The 11,250-nt window shown below is 68.1% G+C and overlaps 3 protein-coding genes and 1 pseudogene across 6 annotated transcripts; all 4 read left to right on the top strand.

The window, feature by feature from the left end:
- The first annotated feature begins 840 nt into the window (after positions 1-840).
- Positions 841-2,509, top strand: ACKR1 (atypical chemokine receptor 1 (Duffy blood group)). Its single transcript, XM_068414306.1, has 2 exons — positions 841-1,017; positions 1,479-2,509. Exons 1-2 carry the CDS (start codon positions 997-999, stop codon positions 2,406-2,408), a joined length of 951 nt encoding a protein of 316 aa, XP_068270407.1. The 5' UTR covers positions 841-996; the 3' UTR covers positions 2,409-2,509.
- A 1,645-nt stretch (positions 2,510-4,154) lies between these two features.
- On the top strand, positions 4,155-5,199 carry LOC137671070 (serum amyloid P-component-like). Its single transcript, XM_068414308.1, has 2 exons — positions 4,155-4,228; positions 4,486-5,199. The coding sequence occupies exons 1-2, from the start codon at positions 4,165-4,167 to the stop codon at positions 5,103-5,105; spliced, it is 684 nt and encodes a 227-aa protein (XP_068270409.1). The 5' UTR covers positions 4,155-4,164; the 3' UTR covers positions 5,106-5,199.
- Positions 5,200-6,215: 1,016 nt separating this feature from the next.
- On the top strand, positions 6,216-7,039 carry LOC137671567 (mucosal pentraxin pseudogene; annotated as a pseudogene).
- Positions 7,040-7,045: 6 nt separating this feature from the next.
- Positions 7,046-9,726, top strand: DUSP23 (dual specificity phosphatase 23). Of its 4 annotated transcripts, none has more exons than XM_068414706.1 (4): positions 7,046-7,139; positions 8,217-8,381; positions 8,620-8,801; positions 9,143-9,726. In XM_068414706.1, exons 1-4 carry the CDS (start codon positions 7,074-7,076, stop codon positions 9,348-9,350), a joined length of 621 nt encoding a protein of 206 aa, XP_068270807.1. In that variant the 5' UTR covers positions 7,046-7,073; the 3' UTR covers positions 9,351-9,726. The 4 variants fall into 4 exon arrangements, with proteins under 4 accessions (XP_068270807.1, XP_068270805.1, XP_068270808.1 ...); XM_068414704.1 differs by having other exon boundaries at positions 7,057-7,139; positions 8,109-8,381; XM_068414707.1 differs by lacking the exon at positions 9,143-9,726 and adding an exon at positions 8,970-9,130 and having other exon boundaries at positions 7,059-7,139; positions 8,109-8,381.
- The last annotated feature ends 1,524 nt before the right edge of the window (positions 9,727-11,250 follow it).

The raw sequence follows: 11,250 nt of genomic DNA, 5'->3' as shown, positions 1-11,250 counted from the left end.
CTCTTGGCTCCAGTCCCCCCTCAGCCTCCCAAACCACAGTCTCCAACAGCCACCTGTCCCCAGGCCCCCTGCGCAGACCCCCAGCCCTGTCAGCCCCCAAATCCCTGCATCGAAGTCCCCCAGACCCCCACTGCAGACACCCAGGCCCTGACCCTCAGCTCCCCCAAATTATCAGCGCCCCTAAATGGCAGTTACACTGAGCCCCCCCCAGCCCCACTGCCCTCGGGGGATGCTCCTGCCAGGCAAGAGGTCCCCCAAGGCCACCAAGTGCCACCAGCCCCCCGCGGTCCCCCACTGGCCTGGGCTTGCTGCCCGCTGCAGCCTAGAGAGGCCATGATTCAGAGTTACCCTGCAGGATCTGGCCTCCCAGCGGGGCGTCCCGAGGAAGAGCTGCGGATTTCCTTGCTGTACGGGAGCTGGGAAGCGCCACGTGCCCGGGCTGCGCCACTCTGGGGTTCCCTCAGCAGCTGCCCGTGTCCCGCACCCACAATGCCCACCCCACGCCCCAGAGCCGGGCTTGCACGCAGTCGGCATCCCCAGGTTGAAACTCGGTACATGCCTGAGTCCGGGCCAGCAACAGGAGCACTCACATGGCTGGGGTGCCTGTAAATTCCCAATTAATTTAAGGTGTTTTGCCAAGAAGTGATTGTTTCCTGCTCGAGAAATTGCAGGCTGGCGGCTCACTGGCTTTACCGGCAGCGGCGGCCCACCCGTTTCCTTCAGGCCTTGGCAAAGGGGATTGCCAGGCCGGGAGGGCTGCTGTTAACGAGGCAGCTCTTATCTCGGTACCGCAGTCCTTTGCCTCCCTTTGGAGCGGGAGGAGCGGAGCCGGAGGGAGAGCAAGCGGAGCGGGCACCGCCGTGCACCGCAGCTCTTGGAGATCGTGCGCCGTTGTGCGGGGTGCCCATCGGAGAGCACGGCTGAGCGCTGGCCGCCACCGCAGCACCCATTGGAGACCCCGAGCAGAGGAGCAGGTGCCATCCTGGGACACACGTCATGGGCAACTGCATCCCGGTGGTGAGTGCTTCCCCCCTCCCCTGCCACTTCTCCCCTGCCATCTCCTGTCCTGCTGGATGCGGGGCCTGGGGCCACGTGGGTGTACGGTGGTGATCAGGGCCACAGCTCGCAGTGGGCACCGCTGGCAAATGCTCGCTTGCAGGTGGCTTGGGGTTTGCACTCACCTGCTGCAGGGTTTGCAACCCTCCTTTGAGGCTGTAAGAAAATTGGGGCATTCGTGCGCAGTGGGGCCAGCCCAAGGCAATCCCACACCCCCAAGGTATCAGCTGCAGGCGGGCTCCTGTCTCCCCGCAGCGTGTCCCTCCCTGATAAATCACCCTGCTCAACCCGCACCAGGGCTGTACATGAATGCCCTGGCACCAGTGGGGCAGCAGCCCATCGGAGGGGACATCTTAAGCGATGCTGTGGGATGCGATCAGTTGGGCACGTCCCTGCCTGACGCCCACCGGTTTCATTTGCAGAGCCCCAGCGTCCTGGAGAGCAAAAACTCCCTGGATCTACTGGAGATCATGGGCAACCTCTCCTATGACGACAGCAATGGGACCTTCCTGGACTACGACGCTGCGCCGTGCCACAACCAGTACTGTCCCCTCTTCCAGCGCGTGGCGCCCACCTTCCTGGCCGTCACCTGCACCGTGGCTGCCCTGGGCACTGGGGCGCTGCTGGTGGCACTGGCCAAGCGGCCCCACGCCTGGGGCTGGCCCCAGAGCCGAGCGCTGGTGGCCCAGCTGGCGGTGGGGACGGGTCTCTTCGCTGCCTTGCTGCCACCAGTGGCAGTGGGCATCAGGCAGGGCTGGCGGCTGGGCACGGGGCTGTGCAGGCTCACCCACCTGCTGTGGTACTGGAGCCTCTTTGCGCAAGGGCTGCTGGTGGGCAGCGGCTCCTGCAGCACCGCCTGGTGCCGCTGGGACCCCCGGAGCCGGCGCCTGGCCGTGGCCGTGTGGGCCGGGGCGCTGCTGCTGGCAACGCCGTCGGCTCTCGCCAGCGGCACCGTGGCAGGTCCGGAGACAAGCTGCGTCCACCGGAGAGTGGACATCCTCTCCCCAGCGTACCTCCTGCACCTCGCCCTCTGCCTCTGCCTCTTCCTGCTGCTGCCGTCGGTGCTGCTGGTGGCCACGCTGGCCGTGCCGCGGCTGAGGGCGGGCTGGGAGCCAGGCATCAGCGCGAGCTGGCTCTTCTTCGGGCTCTGGGTGCCTTACAGCGTGGGGCTGGCCGTGGATTTCCTCCTGCAGGCCCGGCTGCTGCAGCCCACCTGTGGCACCTTCGAGCACTTTGACTACGTGCTGGGGCTGAGCGAGGGGCTGGGGGTGCTGCACTGCTGCCTGGGGCCTGCGGCGCTGCTCGCTGCCCAGCTCTGCCGCCACAGGGCAGGTGCCAGCAGCAGCCACTGAGTTCCTGGCACTGCAGCCAAGTGCCCTGTGCCAGCCCCTGGCCCCCAGCACCGTCCCCTCTCCCCGCAGTGTCCCCACCAGCCCTGCAGCTTCTGCCCCACTGACAACGCTCCCCCAGGACCCAGGGAGGGCAATGTGGCCACCAGGCTTGGTGCCTCTCCTCCCTCTGTCCCCTTCCTTGGGGTCTCAGCCCCACCATTGGGGCCAGACACCCCGATTTGCTCAATGGAGACAGCCCTGGGGTGCCTCAAGCATCTCCCCAGGCCCCCAGGGGGCTGTCAGCCCCTGCACACCTGTGGGGACCCCTGAGGCTCAGCCCCAGCCCCCCCAGCTCCACAGTGGGGTTTCAGCAGGCGGGCAGGGCAGAGGCAATGTGAAGCAATGGAGGATTTTTCACTCCCTCCTGACAAACGGAGATGAGCGTTGCATCTGAGATCAGCCAGTGGGAATTACGTACAATATACACGTCTGCAAGAGCCTCTCGCCAAGCTCAGTTAATGGCAGGGGTTGGGAGGTGCGGGGGGCGCGGCGGGTGACATCCACCACCTCCGACCAGGCTCCTGCGGACAAGGGACAGGAAACGGGAGGCGTGTGATCCTTGTGCCTCCAAATTAGCAGGAAAAGTTCATAATGAAGCTCTGCAGTCTATTAGTGGGAAGTGAGGTGACACATATCCAGTGCTGGAGGCATCCGAGCTGCCCTCCTCCACTCCCAGGAGGGACGGGTGCGTGCAGTCACGAGGCACACGGGATGCGAAACACGTGTGGGCAGAGAGCAGGGCGATGGAGGGGTGCGAGCCTGCGACCGGGACCTGCCCGCCCTGCCATGCGGGGTCTGGGGCCCAGCATGGCAGCACACGAGGAGCTGCCCCGGCTGAGCCAAGCCCTGCGGGACCTGGGGGCTCATCCCTGGTAAATTGAGGCACGGACTCGGTGAGGAACAAGCCCACATTGTCCCCAAAAAGGGGGCGGCTGCACGTGACTGAGAGCATCTCACTGTTACCTCCCACTCCATCCCCCCAGCGCACCCACACAGCCGCCCCACATCCCCAGCCCAGACCCCAGGGCCCAGCAGCCAGCCCAGCACCGTCATTATGGAGCACAAAACAACCGGAATCTTCCCCCTGCCCAACCAGACTGCACCCAGGCAGGGGGCACAGTGCTCTGCGTGCCAGCCCCATCCGCTCCCAGGACACACGGACGCCCTCAGAAGATGCCCAGACCACGGACACCTCGCAGGCCATCGAACCCTAGGACGCTCAGCTTTGCTGCGGTTTCTTCTGCCACCTGGTGCCCACGGCTCCGGCTCCGGGCTCCGTCCCTTTGGCCGGAACAGGGCGAGCAGAGCCTGGGAACGTGCCCGAGAGCCGCGGGTTGGGGCGAGGGTGCCCGGGGTAGCTTCCCCTGATCCTCTCGGAGGAGCAGAGATTAAACCGAGTCGTTCCCACAAGGGTTTTGCCCGGGGATGTGAGATGAGAGGAGCTGGTTGAAGCCATGTGGCTGGGGTGCCCTGTGGCCCGGTGGGCACGCGCCCGGGGCACAGCTCCAAGGGGAGCCCCGTGCAGGCGGGTGACCTGGGGTCTTGTGGCACGGCCGCGTGACAGCGTGAAATCGCTCCTCCCAGGCTGTGCTGGGCTGCTGGGGACGGGACTGGGGGGCACGTGGCTCCCCTCCCACCCTCAGCTCATAAACCCGGCGGGCGGCAGCCCCGAGCCGAGGCGGCTCCTCTCCCAGCACCGACCGCAGTGCCTGGGACCATGGGGCAGCTGCAGCTCTGGCTCGCCGTCCTGGCCGGGCTCTCAGGGATGGTGGCCCAGGAAGGTAGGGGCAACGCGGGGGACAGGAGCCGGCACAGCGTGGGGCAGGCCCGGGGGGGACGTGGCAGCAGCTCTCGGGGCTCTCTGCTTCGTGCCAGAGCCAGGTCAGCGGGGCTGGGGAACGCTGGAGCAAGGTGGGATCAGCAAAGGGACGTCAGGGACATGGAGTCACCTGGGGGGAACAGAGGAAGGCTCAGAGGCAGTCGAAGGGGGCTGCAGGACACCCCAACCTCCCACTGCGTCCCCTCTCTCGCCCCCCAGACCTGTACCGGAAGGTGTTTGTCTTCCGGAATGACCCCAGTGATGCCTACGTGGTGCTGAGGGCCAAGCTCGAGCAGCCGCTGCAGAACTTCACCGTATGCCTGCGGTCCTACACCGACCTGACCCGGCCTCACAGCCTCTTCTCCTACGCCACTAAGGCGCAGGACAACGAGATCCTTCTCTTCAAGCCCAAGCCCAGCGAGTACCGGTTCTACGTGGGGGGCAAGTTCGTCACCTTCCGCGTCCCCGAGGGCCGCGGGGACTGGGAGCATGTCTGCGCCAGCTGGGAGTCGGCCACCGGCATCGCCGAGTTTTGGCTCAACGGGAAGCCCTGGCCCCGCAAGGGGCTGCAGAGGGGCTACACGGTGGGGGCGGAGGCGGCCATCCTGCTGGGGCAGGAGCAGGATGGCTTCGGGGGCGGCTTCGACGTCTACAACTCCTTCTCGGGCGAGCTGGCCGACGTCTACCTGTGGGACGTGGGGCTGTCCCCGGACAAGATGCGAGCTGCCTACCAGTCCCTGCGCCTGCCGCCCGCCGTCCTGGCCTGGAAGAGCCTGAGCTACGATGTGAAGGGCGATGTGGTGGTGAAACCCCGGCTTCGGGAGGCGCTGGGGCCATGAGGGCCATCGGAGTGGGGCTGGGGCGGCCTCAGCCCCGCTCTCCCCTCCCCGTCCCCATCACCCCTTCACCTCTACAACTCACCAAGAAGGTGCCATCTGCGTGCCCCAGCCGGGGAGCTCTGGTCGGGACAGGGCTGAGACAGAGCTGGGGAGGGTTGGGGGTACCACGCGGCCTGGCAGGGTGACCCCAGGTGCCAGCACCCACCACCAACCTGTCACTGGCACCTGGGGCACCCTTTCCCTTCCCCACGCCCCTCCGAGCTGCCCCACGGCTGGCTCCCGACGTGGATCCACTGGCTCCAGCGCTGCCCGACCACACACAAAATGGCAGAAGTGGTTAGGGACGGGCAGGCAGGGGCTCGGCGCAAGCCCCTGAGGATGCGGGACCCGTCCCCGATGCCCGTCCCCACGCACACCCACCGTTCTCGGGCTCCCTGCCAGCCTGCTGGGTCTGCTGGCTTCTGGGCAGGAAAACCAGCCCTGGGGCCCTCCCTAGATTGCCAAACAGCCCCACGGGTCGGTACCCCCGGGCGCTTGGGGAGGAAGGTCACGGGCAAACATCACCGTTGCGCAGCCGCGCTCTCTGCAGCACACGCCCCAAGCAGCCCCAGGGCCGCAGCACGGTGCGGTTCCCCCTCACTGGGCTCCGCAGTGCCATGGGGCAGCTGTGGCTCTGCCTCCTCACCCTCGCCGCGCTCTTCGGCCTCGTTGCCCCACAAAGTAGGGGTGGAGGGGCTGTGCCAGGACCCCCTCCAAGTTCCATGGGGAGAGCGGAAGGTGCAGTGGGGAGCAGCGGGTGCAGCGGGTGCAGGGAGAGGTGCAAGGGTCACACCGCATCCATGCAGCGCAGGCGGCACGTGGAGCTCTGTAGAGGGGTGCAGCGGGCGCAGTGCAGGGCGCTGAGGGTGCAGGGGGTGCAGCAGGGGTGGGAGGAGGAGATGCGATGGCAGCACAGCAAGCGCCGCAGTGGGGGCAGCAGTGGGGGGGCCGCAGGGACACAACACCGGGCAGCAGCAAGAGTGCTGCAGGGCTGCGGCGGGGGCGGCAGCGGGGACACAGGGCTCCCAGGCACTAGTGCAGCCTTGGTGCTGGAAGCCACCTCTGGGTCTGATGGTGGAGGCCACCTTCCGGGTGGTGGTGGCGGCTTCCTCGCTGGCACGCTGCAACGCTGTTTCCCCTTGGGGAACTTGGCTGGATGCCTCCACCATGGCAGGAGCAGCCACCTCTTTCTCGCCTCTCCCAGACTTGGTGTACAAAGCGTTCGTGTTTCCCCAAGAGACCAAAGATTCCTACGTGCTGGTGAGGGCGAAGCCACCGTAGCCACTGCAGAACTTCACCGTGTGCCTGCGGTCCTACACTGACCTGACCCAGCCCCACAGCCTCTTCTCCTGCGCCACTAAGGTGCAGGACGAGATCCTCCTCTTCAAGCCCAAGCCCAGTGAGTACCGGCTTTTCGTGGGGGGCAAGTTTGTGTCTTTCGGCATCCCCAAGAGCACCGTGGCGAGCGAGCACGTCTGCGCCAGCTGGGAGTCAGCCACCGGCATCGCCGAGTTTTGGCTCAACGGGAAGCCCTGGCCCCACAAGGGGCTGCGGAGGGGCTACACGGTGGGGGCGGAGGCGACCATCGTGCTGGGGCAGGATCAGGATGCCTTCGGGGGCGGCTTTGATGCCCAGCAGTCCTTCATGGGGGAGATCTCATCCGTGTACATGTGGGACACGGGGATCTCTGCCACAGGGGTGATGGCGGCCATGCGCGACAGCCCCGACAAAGAACCCATCTTCGGCTGGAGAAACTTCCCCTACCAGATTACGGGCGAGGTGTACCTGAAGCCCTGATGCCCGGTGCACGGCGTGCGTGGGGCTGGTGCGCTCGTGGTGGCCGGCAAGTGCTGGGTGAGCCGTGATTGCCGTGTGTCCCCCCCTTCCCTGCTGTGTAACCCCCCCTCAACGCCACCTGGCGTCACATAAATGAAGAAAAGCAGCAGTGGTCTTTGCCTGGCAAATCAAAGCCCACCAAAGCTCAGTGAGGCTCAGGTAATTAATTGGGGCTCAGAAAACTTGTTTGGGCAAGGGACGGTGGGAGAGGAGGACGGGGGATGAGCCAGGGGAAGGGGCTGCCGCCAGCCCGGGGCCCCGCTCCCACCCCAGGGCCACCGGGGCCGGGGACGAGTCGGGGGACGGAGAGGGGCCCTCCCTTGCCCAGCGCTGGGGGCTGTGCAGCCCCGCCAGCCCCCGGGCAGGGAGCGGGGCCGGGCCGGGAGGGGCAGCCCCGTGTCCCGGAGCCCCGGTCGGGGGATGCAGTCCCGGATCCCCGGAGCAGCCCCGTGTCCCGGCGGCCGGCGCGGCCCCGCCGCTGTCGGACGGACCCCGCCCGCCCGCGCCGCCGCTGTTTGCAGACGCTCCCCGGGCCCCGCTCCGGCGCCGCGCGGCCTCCCCGGTACGGCGGGGCGGGGGGGCCCGGGCCGGGGGCGGCCTGCGGGGACCGGCCGGGCCTGGGGCGGCCAGCGGGAACCGGCCGGGCCGGGGGGCCGGGGTGGGCTGGGCCGGTGCGGGGCCCCGCGCTGGGCGGGCCGCCGGGTTCGGGCCCGGGCGCTGCGGCCTACGGGGCGCTGCGGCCGGGGCGGGGCTGCCGGCAGGGACGGGCCCGGTCGGGGGGTCGGGCCCGGGGATCTCGGGGGGCCTGAGCTGGGGGTCCTGGGGGCCTGGCCGCATCCTCCGGGGGGTGGTACGGGGGCAGCTGGTCAGGGGGTCCCAGGGGTCCCGAACTGGGGTGTCACGGGCGTGGCCAGGGGTCCTGACGTGGGGGTGCTGGGCGGGTCTGGCCATGGTCTCCTGGGTGGCCAGGCAGGGGGTCCTGGGGGCCTGACCTGGGGGTCCCAGGGGTCCTGGCAGCGGCCTCCCAGGGGTCTGGCCCGGACGGGGTCCCCAGAGCAGCCCCGTCCCCAGAGCAGCCCCATCCCCAGGGAACGTGGCGCCGCAGGCCCACGGTGCCGGTCCCCGCAGGCGATGAGGGCGTCCGAGCCCCCCAACTTCTCGTGGGTGGCGGAGGGGCGGCTGGCGGGCCTGGGCATGCCGCGGGAGCCGGGGCACTACCGGTTCCTGCTGGGCCAGGGCGTGCGGCACCTGGTGTCGCTGTCAGAGCGGGCGCCCCCGCACCACAGCTGCTGCCCCGACGTCCGGCTCCACCGGCTCCGTGTGCCTGACTTCAGCCCCCCGACGCCGGGGCAGATCCAGAGCTTCCTGCAGCTGGTGGAGGAGGCCAACGCTCGCGGGGAGGTATGGTGGGGGGCACATCACCCTGGGGAGGCAGCGCTCAGGGGGTGACACCACAGGGGGGGTGACACCACAGGGGGAGGAGGTGGCACCCAGGGAGAGGTTACGCTGAGGGGGCGATGCCACGGGAGGCAACGCCTGTAATGCCATGGGGTGATGCTGGGGAGCGTGAGGGGCTGCAGCAGGGACACCCGCACCCCTCCGGGCCGGTGCCAGCTGACGGTGCAGCACTGCTGGCCAGGCCGTGGCAGTGCACTGCCTGCTGGGGCACGGCCGGACGGGCACCATGCTGGCCTGCTACCTGGCCAAGGCGCAGAAGATGAGCGGCGGTGACGCCATCCGGGAGATCCGGCGGCTGCGGCCCGGCTCCATCGAGACGCGGGAGCAGGAGCAAGCCGTGATCCAGTTCTGCCAGCACGCTCGGTAGGTGCAGCCCGCGGCGGGCAGTCCTGTCTCTGTGTCACTCCCCTCCCTGGAGGGGCTCCCCGTGCCGCGTCGGGGCCGTGGCCAGTGACGTGGTGGGAGCAGTGAGCGGGAGGGGAGCTGCGGCTCCCAAAGCCCAGCTCGCCAGTGGCATCTGCCCCACCACAGTACTGGGGAGGACAGCGAGGAGGCATGAGCGCAACCATCTCCCCTGGGCAGTGTGTGCTGGAGGGGTTCGATGGAGACGGTCTCTCTGAAATGGTGGGGGGCATTTCCCAGCCCCGAGGTGCTGCCGTCTGTCCCCTTCCAAATTAAAGGACTCTGCTGTGGCTTCTCTCCAGGTCTGTGTGTGGGGAACCAGTGGGCAGCACACGCGCTCGCAGCTCTGCCGGCTCCCTGCCACCCCGCTGCACCACCCGGCTCGGTCGGCAGCCGCACCCCAGCTGCGGGGGTCCTGGCTCTCGGGCCTCGGCCCTTGGGGAGCGTGAGCAGCTGCATGTCGGGCACCGGCAGACGGTCACCAGAGCTGGTCGCCTGCCAAAGCAGTGATGCCACGCGGAGGGTGGCAGCCGTGTCAGCGCACAGGGGCCGGCCCGGGACGTTGATGCTTAAAGTGAAGCTTAGATGGAATTTAGGCATCTCTGTCCAAAAGTCCAATCCTGAAAATCTCTTCTCAGCTGCTCCTAACCTTGGTGCATTTAAATCCTAAGTGCAAGAAGCGTCACCGTCCCCATTCCCGGGCATGCAGCACATGGCCGGGAGCGCCTGGCGCTCACTGGGCACGAGCGCCGTGTCCGCACGCCAGGCTGGCAGGGCCGTCGCCTCTGCCAGGCAGCTCCGCGGCCCCCAGATGTTGCTCTGAAACACCAAAATGTCATTGTCTTCCTTCGGGAATAAAGCACCAGGGTGGTGGCACCAGGTACTGCTGACAAAATGGCTGTGCCCTGCTCAGAGCTGTGGCAGGGGGGCAACTGGCCGTCTGGGGCCAGCTGTAGCACCCCAATGTCCCCCTCTCCTGGACCCGGCTCCTCCCACAGGGCCTGGGATAGGACTGGCAGGGATGGAGGAGGTGACTGGGAGTGCATTTCACCACAGGGTGTGGGGTACCCCGAAAAGCAGGGGTTAGAAAGCAGCCTCCAGCTCTGTCCGGTGCTCCACAGCTCTTCCCCAGTGCGGGTTTGGGAAGCACCTGCGTCCCATGAGCGATGACATGGCTCCGGTGGCTGTGATGCCACTTCAGGAATTGGAGCTGTCTAGGGGGTGCTCGGCTCTGCCTGCACCCCTTGCCTGGGGCACGAGTGGCTGGGGGGACAGCCCTGCGCAGGGGGACAGGGATGACGGGGACGGGGCAGCGCTGTCCAGCTGCAGCGCCTAAGCCCGCGGGAGCTGCAGGGCTCACATGGGCCCGTGAGATGCAGAAAAGCAGCTTAACCACAGAATTATTTACTTTAACTCCTCTTACTTTAGCTCTGTCCTTAATAGTCTCCCCGGCTCAGGGGGCCGGGCCGAGCCAGGCCATGCCAGGCCGACGAGGGGGACTGCGGACCCCCCTGCCCCAGGAAAGGGGGGTTGGGACTGGGGGGGCTTTGCCCCAGCACCCCCGACTCAGCGCCACTCCCGGCACGTGGCAGTGCCGCAGAGCAGGGCCCAGCACAGTGCGTGCAGTCCGGCACGGCCATGCTCGGCCCTCGATGCTGTGCTCCGTCGAGGCAACAGGATGCGGTGGGTGTCCTGTCCCTCGCCAGCCCCTGTCCCAGGAGGCCTTCCAGAGCCCCCAGCCTGGCAGGCAGGCCAGCTCCGGCTCAGCCTGGCAGGGTGGGGACACCGCACCAGCGGCCGGCCCCGCGCCAGGGACACGTTTAGGGTGGGATTAGAGAGGAGGCAGCTGGGATAGGGAAGGGCAGGTGGGGAGCCCTGGCACCACGGCTGTCACGGCGGTACCCTGTGCCCACCGCCGCGGGGCTGTGTGTGGTGTGATGTGGCACGGCACGGCACGGCACGGCTCGGCACAGGGGGGGCTCAGCCTGCAGCAGCCCCGGGTGGGCGCCGCGTGTTGTGGATGCTCCCAGCCAGGCAGCGTGTGGGCACACTGGTGTCACACACACCTGTGTCACGCACACGTGGTCACACACGCCTGTCTCACACACACGCGCGCGCACACCCGTGTCACGCGCACCCGGTCACGCGCACGTCCCGCGCCGCGTCCTCCGCGCGTGTCACGCGGCCGCACCCGCAGCACGGTCCCACCCTCGCTCCCCCCGCCCTTTCCGCCGGAACTACAACTCCCAGCAGCCCCCGCGGCTCCCGCTGCCCCGCGGCTCCATTGGCCGCTTCATGGGGGCTCCCGATTGGCTGTTCCCAGAGCAGCGGGGGCGGGGCCCGGGGCGGCCGCTCCCGGCGCCGCGGGTTTGTTTGCGGCCGCGCGGCGGCCGGAGTGGAGGGAGAGCTG

This window comes from Nyctibius grandis, chromosome 17 (assembly GCF_013368605.1).
Source record: "Nyctibius grandis isolate bNycGra1 chromosome 17, bNycGra1.pri, whole genome shotgun sequence".
Lineage (NCBI taxonomy): Eukaryota > Metazoa > Chordata > Aves > Nyctibiiformes > Nyctibiidae > Nyctibius > Nyctibius grandis.
The sequence above is the reverse complement of the archived record's forward strand: the minus strand, read 5'-3'. Positions and strand labels throughout refer to the sequence as shown.

What these genes read in the sequence shown, in the direction of transcription:
- ACKR1 (XM_068414306.1), top strand. Translation starts at nt 997, where the DNA reads ATGGGCAACTGCATCCCGGTG. An exon ending in TGGGCAACTGCATCCCGGTG is followed by an intron (nt 1,018 to 1,478) that starts GTGAGTGCTTCC and finishes TTTCATTTGCAG; the next exon opens with AGCCCCAGCGTCCTGGAGAG.
- LOC137671070 (XM_068414308.1), top strand. Translation starts at nt 4,165, where the DNA reads ATGGGGCAGCTGCAGCTCTGGCTCGCCGTCCTGGCCGGGCTCTCAGGG. An exon ending in AGGGATGGTGGCCCAGGAAG is followed by an intron (nt 4,229 to 4,485) that starts GTAGGGGCAACG and finishes CTCGCCCCCCAG; the next exon opens with ACCTGTACCGGAAGGTGTTT.
- DUSP23 (XM_068414704.1), top strand. Translation starts at nt 7,074, where the DNA reads ATGAAGAAAAGCAGCAGTGGTCTTTGCCTGGCAAATCAAAGCCCACCA. An exon ending in CAAAGCTCAGTGAGGCTCAG is followed by an intron (nt 7,140 to 8,108) that starts GTAATTAATTGG and finishes CGGTCCCCGCAG; the next exon opens with GCGATGAGGGCGTCCGAGCC. An exon ending in AGGCCAACGCTCGCGGGGAG is followed by an intron (nt 8,382 to 8,619) that starts GTATGGTGGGGG and finishes ACTGCTGGCCAG; the next exon opens with GCCGTGGCAGTGCACTGCCT.